Here is a 16539-nt window from a genome sequence, read left to right as displayed (position 1 = left end):
AACACCTGCTTGCACAAATACCTTTTGAGCACTTCCTCGTGCCAGCATGGTCATGGTCAAGGATGCTGGGGAGCCAGACCCCTAAGTTCCCGCAACCTGCGGGGGTGCCACAGGGTTGGGAGTCAGGACCAGGGCGCAAGGATGGCTTGTGACTGGAGCGCTGGCCAGCTTTCACCAGTGCGGAGTGTGGCCGACTGTGGGCTGGCACCCCCGCCAAGCAAGGCGGGCCAGGGCATGGGTGACTAGGGAGGAGCTGTGACATGTGTCAGGGTCAGGTGTTCCAGACTACGTGTGCATGTCTGCACATGCTGTCCCATGCCTGCCCCGCAGGCTGACGCCTCAGCCAGGCCCTGGAGGTCCTACTTCGACCCGATTGTGGTAGACACACAGAAGCCCTGCTTCTTTGCTGAGGGAACAGTGCTGAGACAGGTCGACACGGGAATGGCGGTAATGGCGGGGGCTGAGGCCCCATCCACCTTGACAGGGTGGGCCATGTTGTGGGGAGGGAGCCTGCCCCTGAGGCTGACCTGCCCTTGGCAGCTGCCTCTCTGCTGCTCTGTCTGTCCCTGGAGACAGGGAACCAGGGGACTCCTTCAGGGCTCGCCCCCACCTCCTTCCACCTAGGCCCCCATGATTACCCCTGCCGCTGCCAGCCCCCTGCTCTCTCTGACCAGGGTGCCCCTCTGCCCCTCCAGGATGTGGGCAGGCTCCACGTGGTAGAGCCCCACAAGCACTGTGCAGTTTACTCTGGAGGTACCAGCTCCCACCTGGCCCCCCTGCCTCCACAGGCACCCCACCTTGACTAGGAGCCCATGTCCCCAACCTGCCCACCAGGCAGGAGGGGCTGTGAGCAAGCCTGTCCTTTCGTGGTGGGGCAGGCTCTTTGGACGTGGTGTGCAAGCTGCTTGGGGTGCGGGGGAAGGATATCCTGTACATCGGGGACCACATCTTTGGGGACATCCTCAAGTCTAAGAAGCAGCAGGGCTGGCAGACTTGCCTGGTGATTCCTGAGCTGTCCTGGGAGCTGGGCATCTGGGCCCGAGAAAAGGGTGGGGTGCGGAGCGGTCAGGGCCAGGAAGGGGGGCGCTGGCCACTAGTGCAGAGGCCTGCCCCTTTGCCATCTTGCCCTCTTTCCTGTTGGGGGTTGGTAGTGACCATAGTAATACTGTTCACTTTGTGGTTTATAGGAGTGGATCTACTCTATACATGAGGAAAGAGAGATCCAGAGAGGTTAAGCAGCTTGCCCAAAGTCACACAGCCAGAAAGGGCCAGGCCGACTCAAACTCCTATCTCCTGACTCCGGAGTACTGTGGTGGTTCTGTAGTCTGAGGCTTCCTTCCTCGCCTGACTCTCTCCTCCCCACTCACCTGAGGACTCTTAGAGAGGGGAAGGTCCACTCCCGACCTGGGAATGACTCGAAGTATCCTTGGGGTCAGGAGTGGCTATGAGCCCAAACAATTCGGGTTTGTTCTAAGAGCTGGGTTTGAGTCATTCCCCTGTGACCTTGGGCGGGTCACCTGACTCCCTGACCGGCTTCCTCACGTGTCGCACAGGACCTCTGCCGTCTCTGCTTCGCTCTGGGTGGAGCGTCACTTGAGGTAAGGAAGGGGTGAAGGATGTAATGCACACAGCTTGGGGTGTGTAGACCCCTGGTGACCGCTCCAGCCTCACCACATGGCTGAACCGGGCCTGGGGCAGACAAAGGTAGGCAGGGCTGTCACTCACCCCCTGCTGTCCCCTGTCCACTCTTCAGAGCAAATGGAGGAGCTGAAGAGGCTGGACGTGCGCCTGGCAGAGCTGTACCAGTGAGAGCCCAGCCTGCGGAGGGGAGAGGGATGGAGGGGCCTGGCCTTCCCTAGTAAACTGGATTTTGGGATCCCTCTGACCCCTTGGGTCACACTGTGACCTCTAGGTCCTTCCTCCTTACCCACTCAGCACGGACTCAGGAGGCCTATCCTCTCACACATGTGTGCACACCCAGCCCAGCCCCCTCACTGGGTGCCCGTGGAGTGCCCTCTGACCCCCATGAGATCTACGGAGGTCGTGCCTGGAGCTTGGAGGCCCTGATCCTTTTCTCCTGGGTCATGTGGCCATTTTTGTAGCAGGCACAAGGATGGGAGCAGTTATGGGCTGCACCTTCACCAAGAGGGAGATTCAGGTACGAGTGAATGCTGAGTGAGGAGGAGACCCCCAGCGGGGGTTGGGGCTTAGGGTGTGGGCCTCCAGGCTGCCTGCGCCATCTGCTCAGTCCCAGGTTCCTGAGCCCAGTTCGGGAACTTTCCCCGACCTCCGCAGAGCCACGCCTGTCCTTGTCTGCCGGCGCCCTCTGCTGGCCCGTGTTCCAAATGACGGCAGGGCCCTGCCGCAGAAGGGCTGATGGAGCCTGTGGGGTGGTTTGCAGCGCCTGTCTGCATCTCCGTTCGCCCTCCTTGAGAGGTGCGGGCCCGTCGGGTTGGGTCATGTGTCTGCCCAGCCAGCTGCGATCAGCGTCCGGGGGCCGCTAGATGAGCCTCCCCAGAAGATGGGATTTAGGACCAGCGAGCTGATGGGTCCTGGGAAGAGGAGGACGGAAAACGCCCCGTGGCACCACTGACCAGCCCCCACGGCGGGGAGAGTTCCGTAGGCCGCGTCCGCGGGATTCAGGCCGTTTGGCATTCACAGAGCAGCTGGGCCCGATAATGAGGGATCTCTGCAGAGCCTTTGCAGGGTGCAAAGCCCTTGCATTCTGTTTATCTTTCCATAGCCCCGAGAAGTGGGCCGGGCAGGGACAGTTACCTTTATTTTACAGATGAGAAAACGGAGGCCCAGTGAGGGGGAATAGCATGCGTTTGGTCTCTCTGGGAGTAAATGTCCAGACCGGTTCTCTAGCCGCTGAAAGCAAGGCCTGGTGATGAGGTGGGGGCCTGCAAGGGGGCAGGCGTGGGGCCCGGTGTGTGCGCCTCTGCACGGGCTCTCTGTAGGGGCATCAGAAGCTACGTTAAGCTGAGGCTTTAGGCTGGGTGGTCACTCCCCAGGTCCAGGCAGGTAACTGTGAGGAGAGCAGGGAAGGGGGCCAGGGGCAAAGCGGAGAGCTGCCCCCCCTCCCAGAGCACCGCGGGCCGCCTCTGGGTTTAAAGAACAGCTCCTTCCCACCCGGGGCAGAGGCCCCAAGGTCCCCGGTGATAGACTCAGGGAGGGCAGAGTGGGGCCCGGCCCCAGCAGGGTAGGATCGGCTGTGGGTGATGCAGGTCCAGCTGGGATGGGATCTCTCCTCTGCCAGAGAGTCACCCGGGAGCTGGACCCGCGCTACATAACAGCACGTGGGCAGCCTGTTCCGCGGCGGCTTCCGCCAGACGCTCTCCTACCAGCTGATGCGCTCCGCAGGCCTCTACGCCGCCACCTGCCTCGACATCCTGCGCTACCCGCTCAGCTCGCTGCATCGGGCGGCCAGAGCTGGTGAGTCCCTGCAGAGCCTCCCTGGCATCCCAGACCCTCTGCCCCAGAAGGACCCGCTGGTCCCCAGCCCTGCCAAGAGCTCTCGAGGTCACCAGTCTCAGTCTTCCACCTCCAGGTGCAAGTGGGTCCAGGCCTTGCAGGGAACTGTGGGCGACATAAAAAAACGCACAGGAGGAATTAGTGGTAGAGATAAGACACCGGTGCTGGGAAGTTCTGCTCCTGCCCAGCCTTCACACCTGCTTTAAATTGAGACCACCTTAACTCTGTTTCCTTGGTAGAGAGGATACCAGATGCTAGCAGGAAGGCTGCAGCCCCTCTCCCCTCAGTTAACATACAGGGACTTCAGAAGAAATGGCAGAGGGTACAGTAAACGTCTCAGCTGGCTTTCCCCTAGAACATCTGCTCATGCTCCTGGGTCGAGGGTGGGGGCGGGGGGGGGGTGGCCATGATGTCACTGGGTTAGCGGGAGCCGGGAGATGGACCTAAGCGGTGCTTCCCTGAGCCCGCGTGTCTGGTCTCCCAACGAAGAGTCAGTATTTTCATCTTACAACGTGGAGTCTCATGTCAAGGATCTGGACTTGAAAGGATTCTCTGGGGCTCCTTGCCTCCTGCTTTCCTTGCCAGTCTCAGCTGCCTTCCAGATGCTTGAGAGGGGAAAACCATTTTGTGGGTGTCTCCTGGGTTTCTTGCATTGGCTAGGAGCCTCTTTTTTTTGTTTCTAAGTAATTTTGCTTAATGCTCAGTATAACCCACCAGAGTAGTTTTTGAAATCTTCATTGTACCATTGGCGAAATGGAAGTGCAGAGAACCTAGGTACCTTGCTGTCACATGGCTAGTAGGCTGCAGGGCTAGGATTGGAACCCAGTGCTCTTGAAGAACTGGGGACACGCTCTGTCCCCCGCACCACACTGCCACATGCTGGCGAGGGGTGGGAGCGAGCTCCCAATGTGCAGCCCCATCTCCTTGCCAGGTTTTCAGATGAGCAGGGCTGGAGAATTCCAGGCAAAGCTGGGGGTCCGAAGCATCGTTAGACATCGTTGCTGAAGTAGTGACTAGACAGGTGAGGAAAAAGCAGCCTGAGCACCAAAGTGAAACATGTCAAGACCTGAGCTTTACTCGACTGTGCTGGCCTGGGATTTTTGAGAAAGGGATGTCCATCTGCCAGAACCTTCCTTCTCCGGCTGACCCTCCAGGGTTTCCTCTTCCACAGCATCATTGGACAGGAAGCCAGTAGCTGTGGGCAGAGTGAAGTCGTGGGTTGTGGGGGGGGGGTGTCGTCTATTCATAACTGAAGGCTTCCAGAAAGCCCTGGCACTGAGGGAGCAGCTCCATCTCCACCTGCATATGTCTTTCCAGACGCCCCATGAGTCAGCTGTGGAGCAGGAACGAGCTCACCCGGATCCCTGCTCCTGCCTCCACTCCTACAGCCAGAGGGTGCAGGGCTAGGAGGTGGCAGGTTGCTTCTGCCCATGGTGGAGCTGGGAGGAGCCAGCTGGCTGTGCTGGGGAAGCGCAGCCATCTGGGGCTACCATGTGCTCGAGGAGGGGTTCCCCCTGGAATGGTGTTCAACTGAGGGGGCATCTTGTCTTCAAGTGTAATCATTCCCGAGTATTTGTGTTGAAATTTTATTATTTTATCGTAAATTGCTTTTCTTTGTATTTCTCCTATGTTATAGTATTACACTGATTTTTAAAATTATAGAGACAATAATTATATTATCTATGAATTTCAAATTCAGGAGAGAAAAGAAGAAATTAAATGTTTGTTTTTAAAATGGGGCATCGGGTCCCCCAGGGCCAGGAAGCTTCCCACTCTGGAAAAGGCTGCAGAACACGTGCTGTTCCAAGCTAGGATTCCTGTCCAGACAGCCTTTATAAACCCAATGAGTAGGGGCTCTGCTTCAGCTCCCTTGTCACTTTGTGCTGCCTGGTCCCCCTGTGAGTAGACACTCCAGCTTTCTTGAGTGGCAGACTTGGCTCCTGGCCTGGTTCTGCATCCCTGAGCCCTGCATGAGGCTTCATGGGGCTTGATTTTTAAAATGTCCATCTCCTAGGCTTCCTTCTGCTGGGCGGTGCCAGGCTCAGTGTGCGTTTTTTCAGCCAGTGTTTACGGAGTGCATCCTGCCTGCCCAGTGATTTAGAAACCTCGTAAGCTACTTTACTCCTGCCTGGGAGGGGCTCACAATTCAAGCACGTTAACAATCTAGGTTTCCATCTCTAACAGCTAGGTTTCCATCTCAGCCCACCAGAGGGCTGGACACATTCCCATCAGGAACTGGGGGTTCTCTGGGGATGTGTGTGGTTCGATTTCTCTACCCCTCATCTCTAGGCCAGACCAGACCAGGGCATTTTGACACATTCTCTACCCTGGGGTTGGAGCCGTTGTATGAGCTCGGGAGGATGGATTCCATAACCAGCTTTCTTGGTTTCTTAGAAGGCTCAGGGCAGAGAGAGGGCTGAGGACCAGGAAGGCTGCACTGAGGAGGACTGAGTCCTGGACGTGGGCTGGCATCATGGTCGTCCTCTACCTGAGATGCTTTCAGATAAATGGCAAAGTATGGAAGAGAGAAAAAGCAATCATATTGAAATATAAATGTAACAGATCTGAGGCCCAAGAACACATCTTTTAGAGGGGAGGGAGTATCGTCATCATCCTAGAAGACACCCCCTGTGGCCTTTGAACCATTTGAAAATGGGCATAACAAGTGGAATTATTTTACCCAGTTCCCATGACCTGCATCATCGTTCACATCCAGTTGTATTTCTACACATTTAAAAAAAATAGTATTTTTGTGCACTTTGGTTCTGTTCCTAGTAATAACAATAATAGTAGATTGGCCGTGGATGACTTCATTAACTGTTCTTTGTCTCCGGGTCACCATGAAAGATGGTAAATGAGACAGCCCGAACATCTTTGAGCTGGAGGTATACATGCATTAAAACACATACAAAGTCATACTCATGACTTCAAGACTTGGTACTTTATTTTGGCAGGAGCTGCTCTGTGGCACTAAGCCCGGGCCCTTCGTTGTTCTGATGTCACTGATTTGAATTCGCTTATAGGGCTCCTGTTTCGTCTGTTGGTAGCATCATCTGGCATCATCTAGAGGCTTAGAAGGAATATACCTACGTAACTGAAATGACACAACAAACTCTCAAAGGAACAGGTCTGTGAAACAGTTCGCTAGTTTCTCTTTCTGTGGATAATCAAGGGAAACATTTGGAATATCTGAGGATAAATAAGGGCCAACAGGCCACGTACTGAGAGAGTTTCAGAAGCTAGGTCTGGCCCTGCCAAGGCCTTTCGTTCTTCTTCCTGGCTTGACTTGTGGGCCTGTTCGGTAAAGCGGCTTCTCCAAGCAGAGACCAGGTATCCCTGGCCTTGCGTCTTCAAACACTGCATTCTTGTTCAAGGGCTACGGGGTAGAATTTTATCAGGAAAATTGCTCAGACTCTAGGGCCCATACTTTTCTGGAAAGATGCTGAAATATGGTGCAGTAGCTAATACTACAGAACTCAACCATTAGAATTCCCTGCTAGGGAGTGAGAATGCAGAGAGGCTGGGGATGAACAGCCACCAGAAGAACGCTTGGGGTCTGAGGAAGAGTGAGGGAGGAGGAGGGGGAAGCGGTGGCCAAAGGGCCTTTCGCATGCTTTTCCTTCTGCCGGAAGCATCCCCTACCTCTTCTCCTGTTAAACCTGCTCTTGCCTCAGACTCGAGGGGCCTCTCCACCTCCCTGTGACTGGATCAGGTCCTTCTGTTGGTCCCATCCTAGAGACCTTGGTTTCTGGGGATTATTCCATTTTCACACATTTGTGTCCCGCTGGACTCTTGGCTTCATGGGGCCAGGTCACGTGGCTCATTGTTGCATCTCTGGCATCTTCGGTGTCTTGTGTGTTCCACTGAGTAAACTACATCACCTGGTTTATTATTACATTGCAGGGGAAAGGGTGGGGCAAAAGATAGATTGTAAGACAAGAGGAAGTGGGGAAAGACTAGAAAGCTTTGGATGAGAACTCTGCTAAGCTCGTAGGAAGTCAGCTGGGGCATGGTAGGGTGGAAGATACTTCTATTTGGGGCTGTTCATTTAATGCAGGTGTTTTTTTTTTTTTAAACCTATTGTTACCTCTGTACTCATTTACCTACACTTTAGTTGGAAATGTGCCCCATTATTCCAAAGACTATAGTAGACACTGATAGTCCATTTCGGGAAGAATTTTTAGTTGGGCATGTGGGCACCCAAAATACGTTTCCCAGCCTTCTTTGAAGATAAGTGTATGTGCTCAATGGCCCCACAATCCTAAATAGAAATAATGTGTCCATCTTCCAAGTTGTAACCTTAAAAAGGAGAGGGGCATGTGTTCTATCTCCTCTCTTCCCGGGTCCCTCTGGCTGGAATGTGACATTGGTTGGGGAGCCATCTCTGGTTATATGGATGAGGCTGTATCCCGGGGATGGCAGAGCCGTAAGACAGATGTGGCCTGGCCTTGGCACCAAACACTGGACAGTTTCACTTGAACTACTGATGTAAGAGAGACACGTTTCCCTTTGGGACTAGTTACAGCAGCTCAATCGATACCCTAATTCTGACATCCAGCCCTGAGCAGTCAGAAAGGAAGGGAATGGAAGCATCGCCCCTGAGTTAGCGGCCTGGTGGTAAAAAATGTAATCAAGTACCTCATTTGTAGAATAAACAACCGTACTCTGGCTCTCATAGCAATTCCTGTTTGGTAAATGGGAACAGTTCAAGAAGTTCTTCTTCCATATCGCCTTCTTACTCCTCATGTCCTTACTTGGCATAGAGGCGGGGATTGAAAGGTCTGGACTTGGCGCCAGACAGCCCTGAGTCTGAAATTTCAGCCCTATCATTGACCGTCTAAGTAGCGTCTCCATACCTATGTCATAAGGCTATTGCGAAGATGTAGTGAGATAAGATGCATGGAACACAGCCAGAGGAAGCGCTGAATGACAGTGTCCTACACAAGTGTTTGTGTGTGTGGGACTTCTCCCCTAGCAACCGACAGAAACCTAACTGAAACTGGCCTTCAGATCTCGTGATCTCTCAGCAGCTCCCTGGGCATTATTTGGCTTCACAGATAAAGGGAGGCTGTCCAAAGGGAAGGAAAGGGCTGGCTGTGTGGAGTCCTGCATTTTGGTTGTGGTGACCATCTATTCTTATTGAAAATTAGTATATCAACTTTATGGTTTGATAGCTCAGTTTTATGAACCTTGTCATTATAAACCTGACCTAGAAAGATGGTGCTTCCCTCATTGTGATAAAATCTAGCTCCTGGGTGAGGGTGATGGGCAGACCCTTGATCAAGGTGAGTTCTCCATGGTAATGACTGTTCCCTATGAGGCCTCTTGAGATTGCCTAGCAGAGTTTCCCTGGACAAAACCCTGATTCTCTAGGCCAAGCCATCATCACTGTTTTTTTTTTAATAATAAATAAAATAAATGGATAAGCAGGAATGAACAAAGTTTAATTTTTTTGTTTTAGATAATACTTAAATATTAAGAAAGCTAAAATTTTAAAATTCACAATATGTTGGCTAGGTTTTTCTATACATTATATTTACATAATGATTCTAATTTTAACTTTCCAAGAACAGTTGCCCAGGAAGAAGGAAAGGCAACCTATAATAGTCTCTGGGGCTTGTACTGTCTTCTCAGGTCAGGTGTCCTGTAGCAAAGAATTGAAGTGAAGAAGCAAGTGACCCTGCCCTCCCCTCTCCCCTGCTCCCTTTTGTTTTTCTTTGAAGCACTTCTGAATAACAAATGCAAAATTAGATTTGGATATAAAAGCTAGGCGACTACCGCAGTTCAGAACTGTGTTCCACTGGAGAAGCCCCGGCACAGCCAGGGTGGGAATTACCCCTCATCTGTAGGGTGCTGTGACAGAAGTCAGAGTCGCATACGAAAGTCACCTGGGATCTCTGAGCAAAAGCACAGCTAGCGTCAGCTCCGTAAAATGAGGGGATTTGATCAGACAGTCTGTCGCATGGCATCTGGTCCAGAAGGCTAGCTTCGAAGCTCCCCTCGGGGCAGATAGGCCTCGCCCTCTCCGCTAAGGCGGATGCAGGAAGGAAAGTCCATCATCCTGCGGCACCAGCCTCTTGATGTGAAAAAAAGAACTACACTGAGAGTAAATTAGGTCAATAAGGTGAACATTTTTTACCATACTTGTGGGGTAAATGAATATTCAATAGCTTAAAATTTATGTACTATAAACTGTGGCAAACTATAGTCTTAAATAAACCAAAGACAGTCCCGTGGGGATATTAAATTCGAGAGTAAGCCCAGTGACTAAATCCTAAGGGCCCACAGTCTGCCTGTCCGTTATATAGTTTTGCCCAGGTCACCTGGCCAAGGGTATTTCACGGAGTCTCTGAAACACCTTTAAAAAAAAAAAAAAAGGCATTAAGAAATTATGACTCGAGGATTTTAAACCCTAATGTTACAGGCAAAGCCTCATTTTTACGGAATATAAAACACTCTGTTTCTTCCACTTCTAACAGCTCGTTAAGAGAAGCCACTACTAAGTCGTGTTCCTGCAGCATTTCCGGGTAGCGGGCCACAGCCCGCTCAATCCTTGCCGAGCGCCGCACAGGGGTGATGAGCTTCATGTCCTGTACTTCCGGCATTCCGCTTACTCTGTGGGACAGAAAGATGCATTCAGAGCCTTATAACTGCTTTGGAAATTCTTCTTATTGTTCTGAATTTTTTCTTCTGTCCTAATAAGACATGGTAGACATTTCAATGAAAGTTGATGTAAGAGTGCGCGTACAGCAGCTCCTGTCCTCAGATGGCTTTTCCTTGATTGTCAGAATGAACTGGGTGGTGTCTATCTGCTCTTGGATGGTATAAGCACAGAGATTTATTGAATGAAGTGTTAAGTGTGGTTTTTATTAGACACTTAGCGGTTGGTGTTTGTTTATTCATAAACTTTCAAAGAGTTGATAGGTTTTAAGGAAATTGGGCCTAACACCAAATGGGGTTGGACAAATGAATTCTAAGATTCTCCTCGCTTTGACAGAAAATTATTCAAAAACCATCTTTTAAGATGGTGGACCAAGCCACAAATTAAAACTGGAACAAACTGGGCGTCTTCCTTGTGAACTTTAATGTGTCCAATAAAAAGTAGCCCTGAGGATAGTTTGCAGAGAACTTTCCCTGTAGTGAATCTGGTCTACATCTCACAAACCCACTGATTACATGAGCCTAAGCAAAACTAGCAGGCCGGCATGCTAAAAACTCTCATAATAAATTCCAGAGCCAGCAAGAAGTGGTTTCGGATCACCTGCTTGCCTTCATCCTTCTCTGTGTCGGCTGTAATGGCAGCACTGAGAGAGGGGTTTAGGACTGGAAGAGGCCCAGCTGTGCTTTCCAGGGAACTAAAATATAGAACTGTGTGGTCGTGGTGCTTTTGTTTGGAAGTCTTTTTTAAGATCATGAATAGAGACTGATGTTATATTAATGTTCTAGGAAATGGCACTGATATCCTGACACAGTTCCCATGACTTCTGCCTTAAACTTACACTTATTCAAACACCAAACACTTCCAATAAAACGAGCAGCTTCTATCTAGTACACACCCGACTGCACAGCCTGTTTTTATAGGGCTGTTCTCTGTCCCTTCCCTCCTACAGCTACAGAGCTTGCCCCTGCTTGGCACTCGGTGTCCCCGCCCCGGGGCCTGGGAGGAAAAGCGCGTGGGATCTGTAAGTGCAGGACCCAATCCAGCAGGGAGGGGAAATCCGTTCTAGCCTGTCTCCAGACTCCAGCACCACCTTCCTCAGGGCGGGTCAGGTCTCCTTGGAGTGCTGTGAGGGCGACGGTGTGTGTGCACGGAAAGGGCACAGGTCTTCCTGTCAGTGGTTCCAACCCTCCCCTCACCCTCAGCTCCTTTCCTTAATGCCAGAGATGGATTAGACCACCTGGTCCTCACATGTCGCAGGGGTGTCCACAAACTGCTGGTGCTCTGGATCTGTGGAAGTGAAACTGAGAACAGGTCTTGAATAAAGCCCATAAACACAAAGCTTACTTTAGAGTTTGCTCACCTAGGGATCGGGGCAATCTGTAATTTGATACCAGGATGGTTATCCTCTTCTGCCTTGGTTATGTGGGGTGTTGCTGTAACCTGGTCTCTCTCTTTCAGAGAAAGACAAGACTTTTCAGATTCTGTCTTATTGGCCAGTTCTTCTGTTGCTATTATATTTGTCTCAGCAACTGAAGAGTCAGGGGTAACTCCTGTGTATGCAAGGTCAAGAAGGAAAGTAAGGTTTAGCAACTTAATACTGAAACTGAAAGTCAATAAAATGAAAAATCAATATATACAATGATTTCCCAACTGAAAAAAGAGTAACTGATTTGAAGTGAGATGTATGGTTTCTCCTGCCCAGCCGTCTAGCCAGGCCCTGCTACACCAGGCCATCCTCCTAACCAGCCCTCCAGACAGCCTTTGAGCCTCTGCGCCCCTAGAGTTGGATCCTTGATAGCTTTTCAACATTCTGAACACATCCCCATCTCTTATTCGCTCTTGAGAGAGGTTCCCTTAGGGACTAATCATTGTTTTTGACCAACCTTGGGTCAATTTCCTTGACTCACTAGAGTTAACTCACTTGAGCTTCCAATCCCTTCCTAAAAGGGATGACCACATGACTATTACCTTGGGCAGTGGGTGAAAAAATGTCTTGTGTTAACACAATATACATGATAGCTCAATCACAACAACCAAGAGGAAGGGAAGGAAATTAGCTGAGATAGGCAGATATTGTGGTTGGAAGCTAAGACCCTAAAAGAGGTCAACATGGGCCAAGGAGTAGGAAAGGCACGAATTCCTATCTTTTTTCTTATCCGTCTGAAGAACAATGCCATGAATTATAAACAAATATCTGAATAGTAGCATCATTCCCAGTATAAGAGTAACATTGAGTATATCTACCCTGTGACCTTATTCCCAAAATTTTCCCAAAACTAATGGGGTAGTTAGCTATCACTCCACATGACTTGATTGTTCCCCCAAATTCAATCTGTCTTAAAGGAAGAACATTTGTCACCTTCTAAGATCAGAAAAATAATCTGTTTTATTTTTTCAAAGTAGCTTGTTTTTCATGCCATTCATATAACAAATATAAGCAATTACAGTGGGCCACTCACTGTATTTGGCACAGTATTTTTCATAGAAGAGTTTTCTAAAGGTTCTGACCAATGACAGCAATGGTTAGCTAAGTGAAAATGTTCCTACTCCAGTCATTTTTTTTTTTTTTTAAGATTTTATTTATTTATTTGAGAGAGAGAGAGTGAGTGAGAGAACGCAAGCAGGGGGAGCAGCAGGCAGAGGGAGAAGCAGACTCCCTGCTGAGCAGGGAGCCGGATTAGGGGCTTGATCCCAGGACCCTGCGATCATGACCTGAGCTGAAGGCAGACGCTTAACCAACTGAGCCACCTAGGTGCCTCCAATTTTGAAGGCTATAATGTGAATTTGGATGTGTGAGTCCTGGTGGGTTGTTATGACACAGAGGCATCTCTCCCTTCTGCCTCAGTCTTGTCTGAGAAAGAGCCACTTGTCTTCTCCCACCTAGCCCTCCAGGGAAGCAAGACACCCTGGTGTAGACTGCTCTTGTGAAAACAGCCTATGTTTGGTGTTGAGCAGTGTATTTACTTGTAATAATAGAAATAAATCAGCTGATGATGACGGCTGAGAAAACCAGGCTATGGAAACCAAGAAGTGAGAGGGATTTCAGGGGATTTAGAATTCTTTTCTTTTTTCCCCTAAGTGTTTCTCGATGACTTTTACTTGAGCGGCTGGAGGGAGTGAATTTAAATACAAAAACAGCAGTACCTTCTGTGGTTCTGTTTGGGTCTTGCAAAATATTAAGAACAACTTCCCGTAACTCTTGTATTGGCTGGAAGAAAGAAAATACATAAAGAGTATTAAAAACATTCATGGAGAAAATGATCTAAGGAACTTTGCTTAACATCAAATGAGCTTCTTTTTATAATAAAAATGTTTCCTTTTAAAAGATCTCTTATCTAACTATAAATGACATTTAAAAAGTTTCAGATCTATTGCTTTATGTGAAAAATGAAAGAACAAAGAAAATGTTGGTTAAATGCTGGCATGCTTGACTTTAACGAAGAAATGTGCTTAAGGAAAGCTGTCTGTAGTGACATTTCTCTAAGTCAGTTAATTTTCTTAATTGACTTCTATGATCCCACTGAAGATGTGTCCCCACATAAAGATTCTGGCCCCAAGATGTAAAGTTAGTTATACAAAAATGCAGCATATGTTTTTAGCGTTGTCTTAACTGAATTTTTGTTTTTATCATAAAAGTCATATACCTCATTACAGAAAAACTGAAAAATAGTCAAACTTAAAAAGAGAAATCACCCGTAATCCAATCACCCAAATGCAGCCTTTAGTTAGTATTTTGGATAATCTTCCCTAGCCTTTCCTTTCTTTCTTCTTTTATTTAGTAACATAAAAAACATAACATTAAACATAACATATAAAATACAGTATTAAACATAACATAAAAAATAAAACATTAGAAAAGAGCCATTATGATTTAAAGTACCTTTCTGGCAAAATATTAAAAAGTACTTTTCTGGTAAAGTTATCTGAGATAGATTTCCTTTTTCAAAGTATTTAAACTATGCCATGAAGTAGAATACCATAAATGAACTGTAATTTCTGATAGGAATATTATATTTGGAGCTTGGTCTTTCTGATCTGGAATTCTGTATTACATAAATAATAGATGTGAACTGACAACAGAGCATAAAAGCAAAGCTATTTATACATTTTCACAAAGTCTAATGTGCTTTAAGCTTGAGGGAATGGGAATAAATGTACAGAATACATTGCAAAAAGTCTGAATTATATAAAACATTTATCAACATATTTTACTTTTTTTTTCCCCCCAAAGATTTTATTTATTTATGTGACACAGACACAGCCAGCGAGAGAGGGAACACAGCAGGGGGAGTGGGAGAGGAAGAAGCAGGCTCCCAGCAGAGGAGCCCGATGTGGGACTCGATCCTGGAACGCCGGGATCATGCCCTGAGTTGAAGGCAGATGCTTAACGACTGCTCTACCCAGGCGCCCCAACATATTTTACATTTTTATAGACTTCTAGTTAAAGATGATGGATTGAATATACATTTATTTCTAATCCCTATGGAAACTCTAGTGAAATGATAATGGGATTAAAGGAGGCAATGACTACAGAGAATAGGAGAAATAGCAACAAGATTTGGAAGCTAGAATGTAGAAGGAAGAGGTAACCAACTTAACCAGCTTGAAAGAGCTGAATCCTAAGCTAGCAATGTGGCTGAGAAACAACATGGTTCAACCACAGGGCCTTTCTGAAAGGCTCAAGAATGAATGGTGGGGTCAAAATCAGGAGGATTCTTGAGCATCTGTTTAGCAGTCAAACTTCCAAGTCTTCTTTGTTGTTGTTGTTTTTTTTAAAGATGTTATTAATTGAGAGAGAGACAGAGAGAGCACAAGCTGGGGAAGGCATAGAGGCAGAGGGAGAGGGAGAAACAGACTTCCTGCTGAGCAGGAAGCCCAATGTGGGGCATGATCCCAGGATCCTGAGATCATGACCCGAGCCAAAGTCGGAGGCTTAACCGACTGAGCCACTCAGGCGCCCCTCCAAGTTTTTATCCTAACAGACAACTGAAGACGTATTTTCCAAGTCTCTGGGGAATATCATGCACAATTGAAGGTGGGGATGCCCCACTGAAAAAAAGGGATAAATGAAAGTTTCCATGCTGAAGGTTGAGATGCCAGCTCTCTACTCCCTCACAACACTGGTAGTCTGATTTCCAGCTCCCAGGAAGAGATTGGAAGATCCTTCTTTAGAGAATATGACCAGTTTTAGAAAGATCTGAAGACATTGCTGTTGAGGGTTCTTCACCCAATTGGCTCGGCCAGATCACCCTATGGTAAAACCTCATCCATGTGTCCAGAACTTTTTCAAATCACCTCTTTGTATACAGCCCAGTTTTTACTGGCATCTGAGTAAAGCCTTTCATGAACAAGAGAAAACAAAGGAAAATAAAAACACCACCACCAACAACAATAACACAAAACAGAGAGAGAAGAAAAACACTGGAGTGGCGCCTGGGTGTCTCAGTGGGTTAAGTGTCAGACTTTTGGTTTCGGCTCAAGTCATGATCTCATAGGTCATGGGACTGAGCCCCGAGTCAGTCTCTGTGCTCAGCAGGGAGTCTGCTTGAAGATTCTCTCCCTCTGCCCCTACCCCCATGCACACATGCACGCTCTCTTTCAAACAAAAATAATAAAATTAAATAAATAAAACAGGGGCGCCTGGGTGGCACAGCGGTTAAGCGTCTGCCTTCGGCTCGGGGCGTGATCCTAGCGTTATGGGATCGAGCCCCACATCAGGCTCCTCCGCTTTGAGCCTGCTTCTTCATCTCCCACTCCCCCTGCTGTGTCCTTCTTTCGCTGGCTGTCTCTATCTCTGTTGAATAAATAAATAAAATCTTTAAAAAAAATAAAATAAAACAAAACCAAAATAAAACCAACAGCAGCAACAAAAAACAGAGAAGCAAAGCACTGGAGAAGAAAAACAGACAATGCAGATAGATACAGGAATGTGAGGGTGATGGTGTAAGATCCCAGAATGACAGGCAAAGACAGTGGTAAAGAGCAACCTGTTAAGACTGGAACATGTCAGAAAGTTCTCGGAGAAGGGTCTCTAAGAAAAAGAAATCGATAGGATATCTGATGTTTTAAAAGTATTGAGAAATTTTGGACCTCATCAAGATAAAAACTTTTGCACAGAGAAGGAAACAATCAACAAAACTAAAAGGCAACCAGGGGAATAGGAGAAGACATTTGTAAATGACATATCTGTTAAAGGGTTAGTATCCAGAATCTATAAAGAACTCATCAAAATCAACACCCCAAAAATAAATAATCCAGTTAAGAAATGGGCAGAAGACATGAACAGACATTTCTCCAAGAAGATATACAAATGGCTAAGAGACACATGAAAAAATGTTCAATATCACTCGGCATCAGGGAAATACAAATCAAAACTACAATGAGATACCACCTCCCACCTGTAA

At 48.0% G+C, this 16539-nt stretch overlaps 1 protein-coding gene and 1 long non-coding RNA gene across 2 annotated transcripts in view; one reads left to right on the top strand and one right to left on the bottom strand.

Annotated features, from left to right (window-relative positions):
* Positions 1-3912: 3912 nt before the first annotated feature.
* LOC130543124 (uncharacterized) lies at positions 3913-13794 on the top strand. Its single transcript, XR_008958180.1, has 2 exons — positions 3913-6601; positions 9954-13794. It is a non-coding gene; the product is annotated as an uncharacterized LOC130543124 (long non-coding RNA).
* The window catches only part of CKAP2L (cytoskeleton associated protein 2 like), a 26607-nt gene continuing 18716 nt past the window's right edge, over positions 8649-16539 (bottom strand). Inside the window, exons 7-9 of the mRNA XM_026516513.4 lie at positions 13280-13343; positions 11496-11685; positions 8649-10089 (exon numbers count right to left, since the gene is read on the bottom strand). Of these exons, the coding sequence (XP_026372298.2) occupies positions 9864-10089; positions 11496-11685; positions 13280-13343 (480 nt within the window). The 3' untranslated portion in view covers positions 8649-9863. The remainder of the gene's footprint in view (positions 10090-11495; positions 11686-13279; positions 13344-16539) is intronic.

The sequence above is a fragment of the Ursus arctos genome, unplaced genomic scaffold (genome assembly GCF_023065955.2).
Source record: "Ursus arctos isolate Adak ecotype North America unplaced genomic scaffold, UrsArc2.0 scaffold_8, whole genome shotgun sequence".
Taxonomy (NCBI): Eukaryota; Metazoa; Chordata; class Mammalia; order Carnivora; family Ursidae; genus Ursus; species Ursus arctos.
This window is presented reverse-complemented; position numbering and strand designations above follow the sequence as displayed.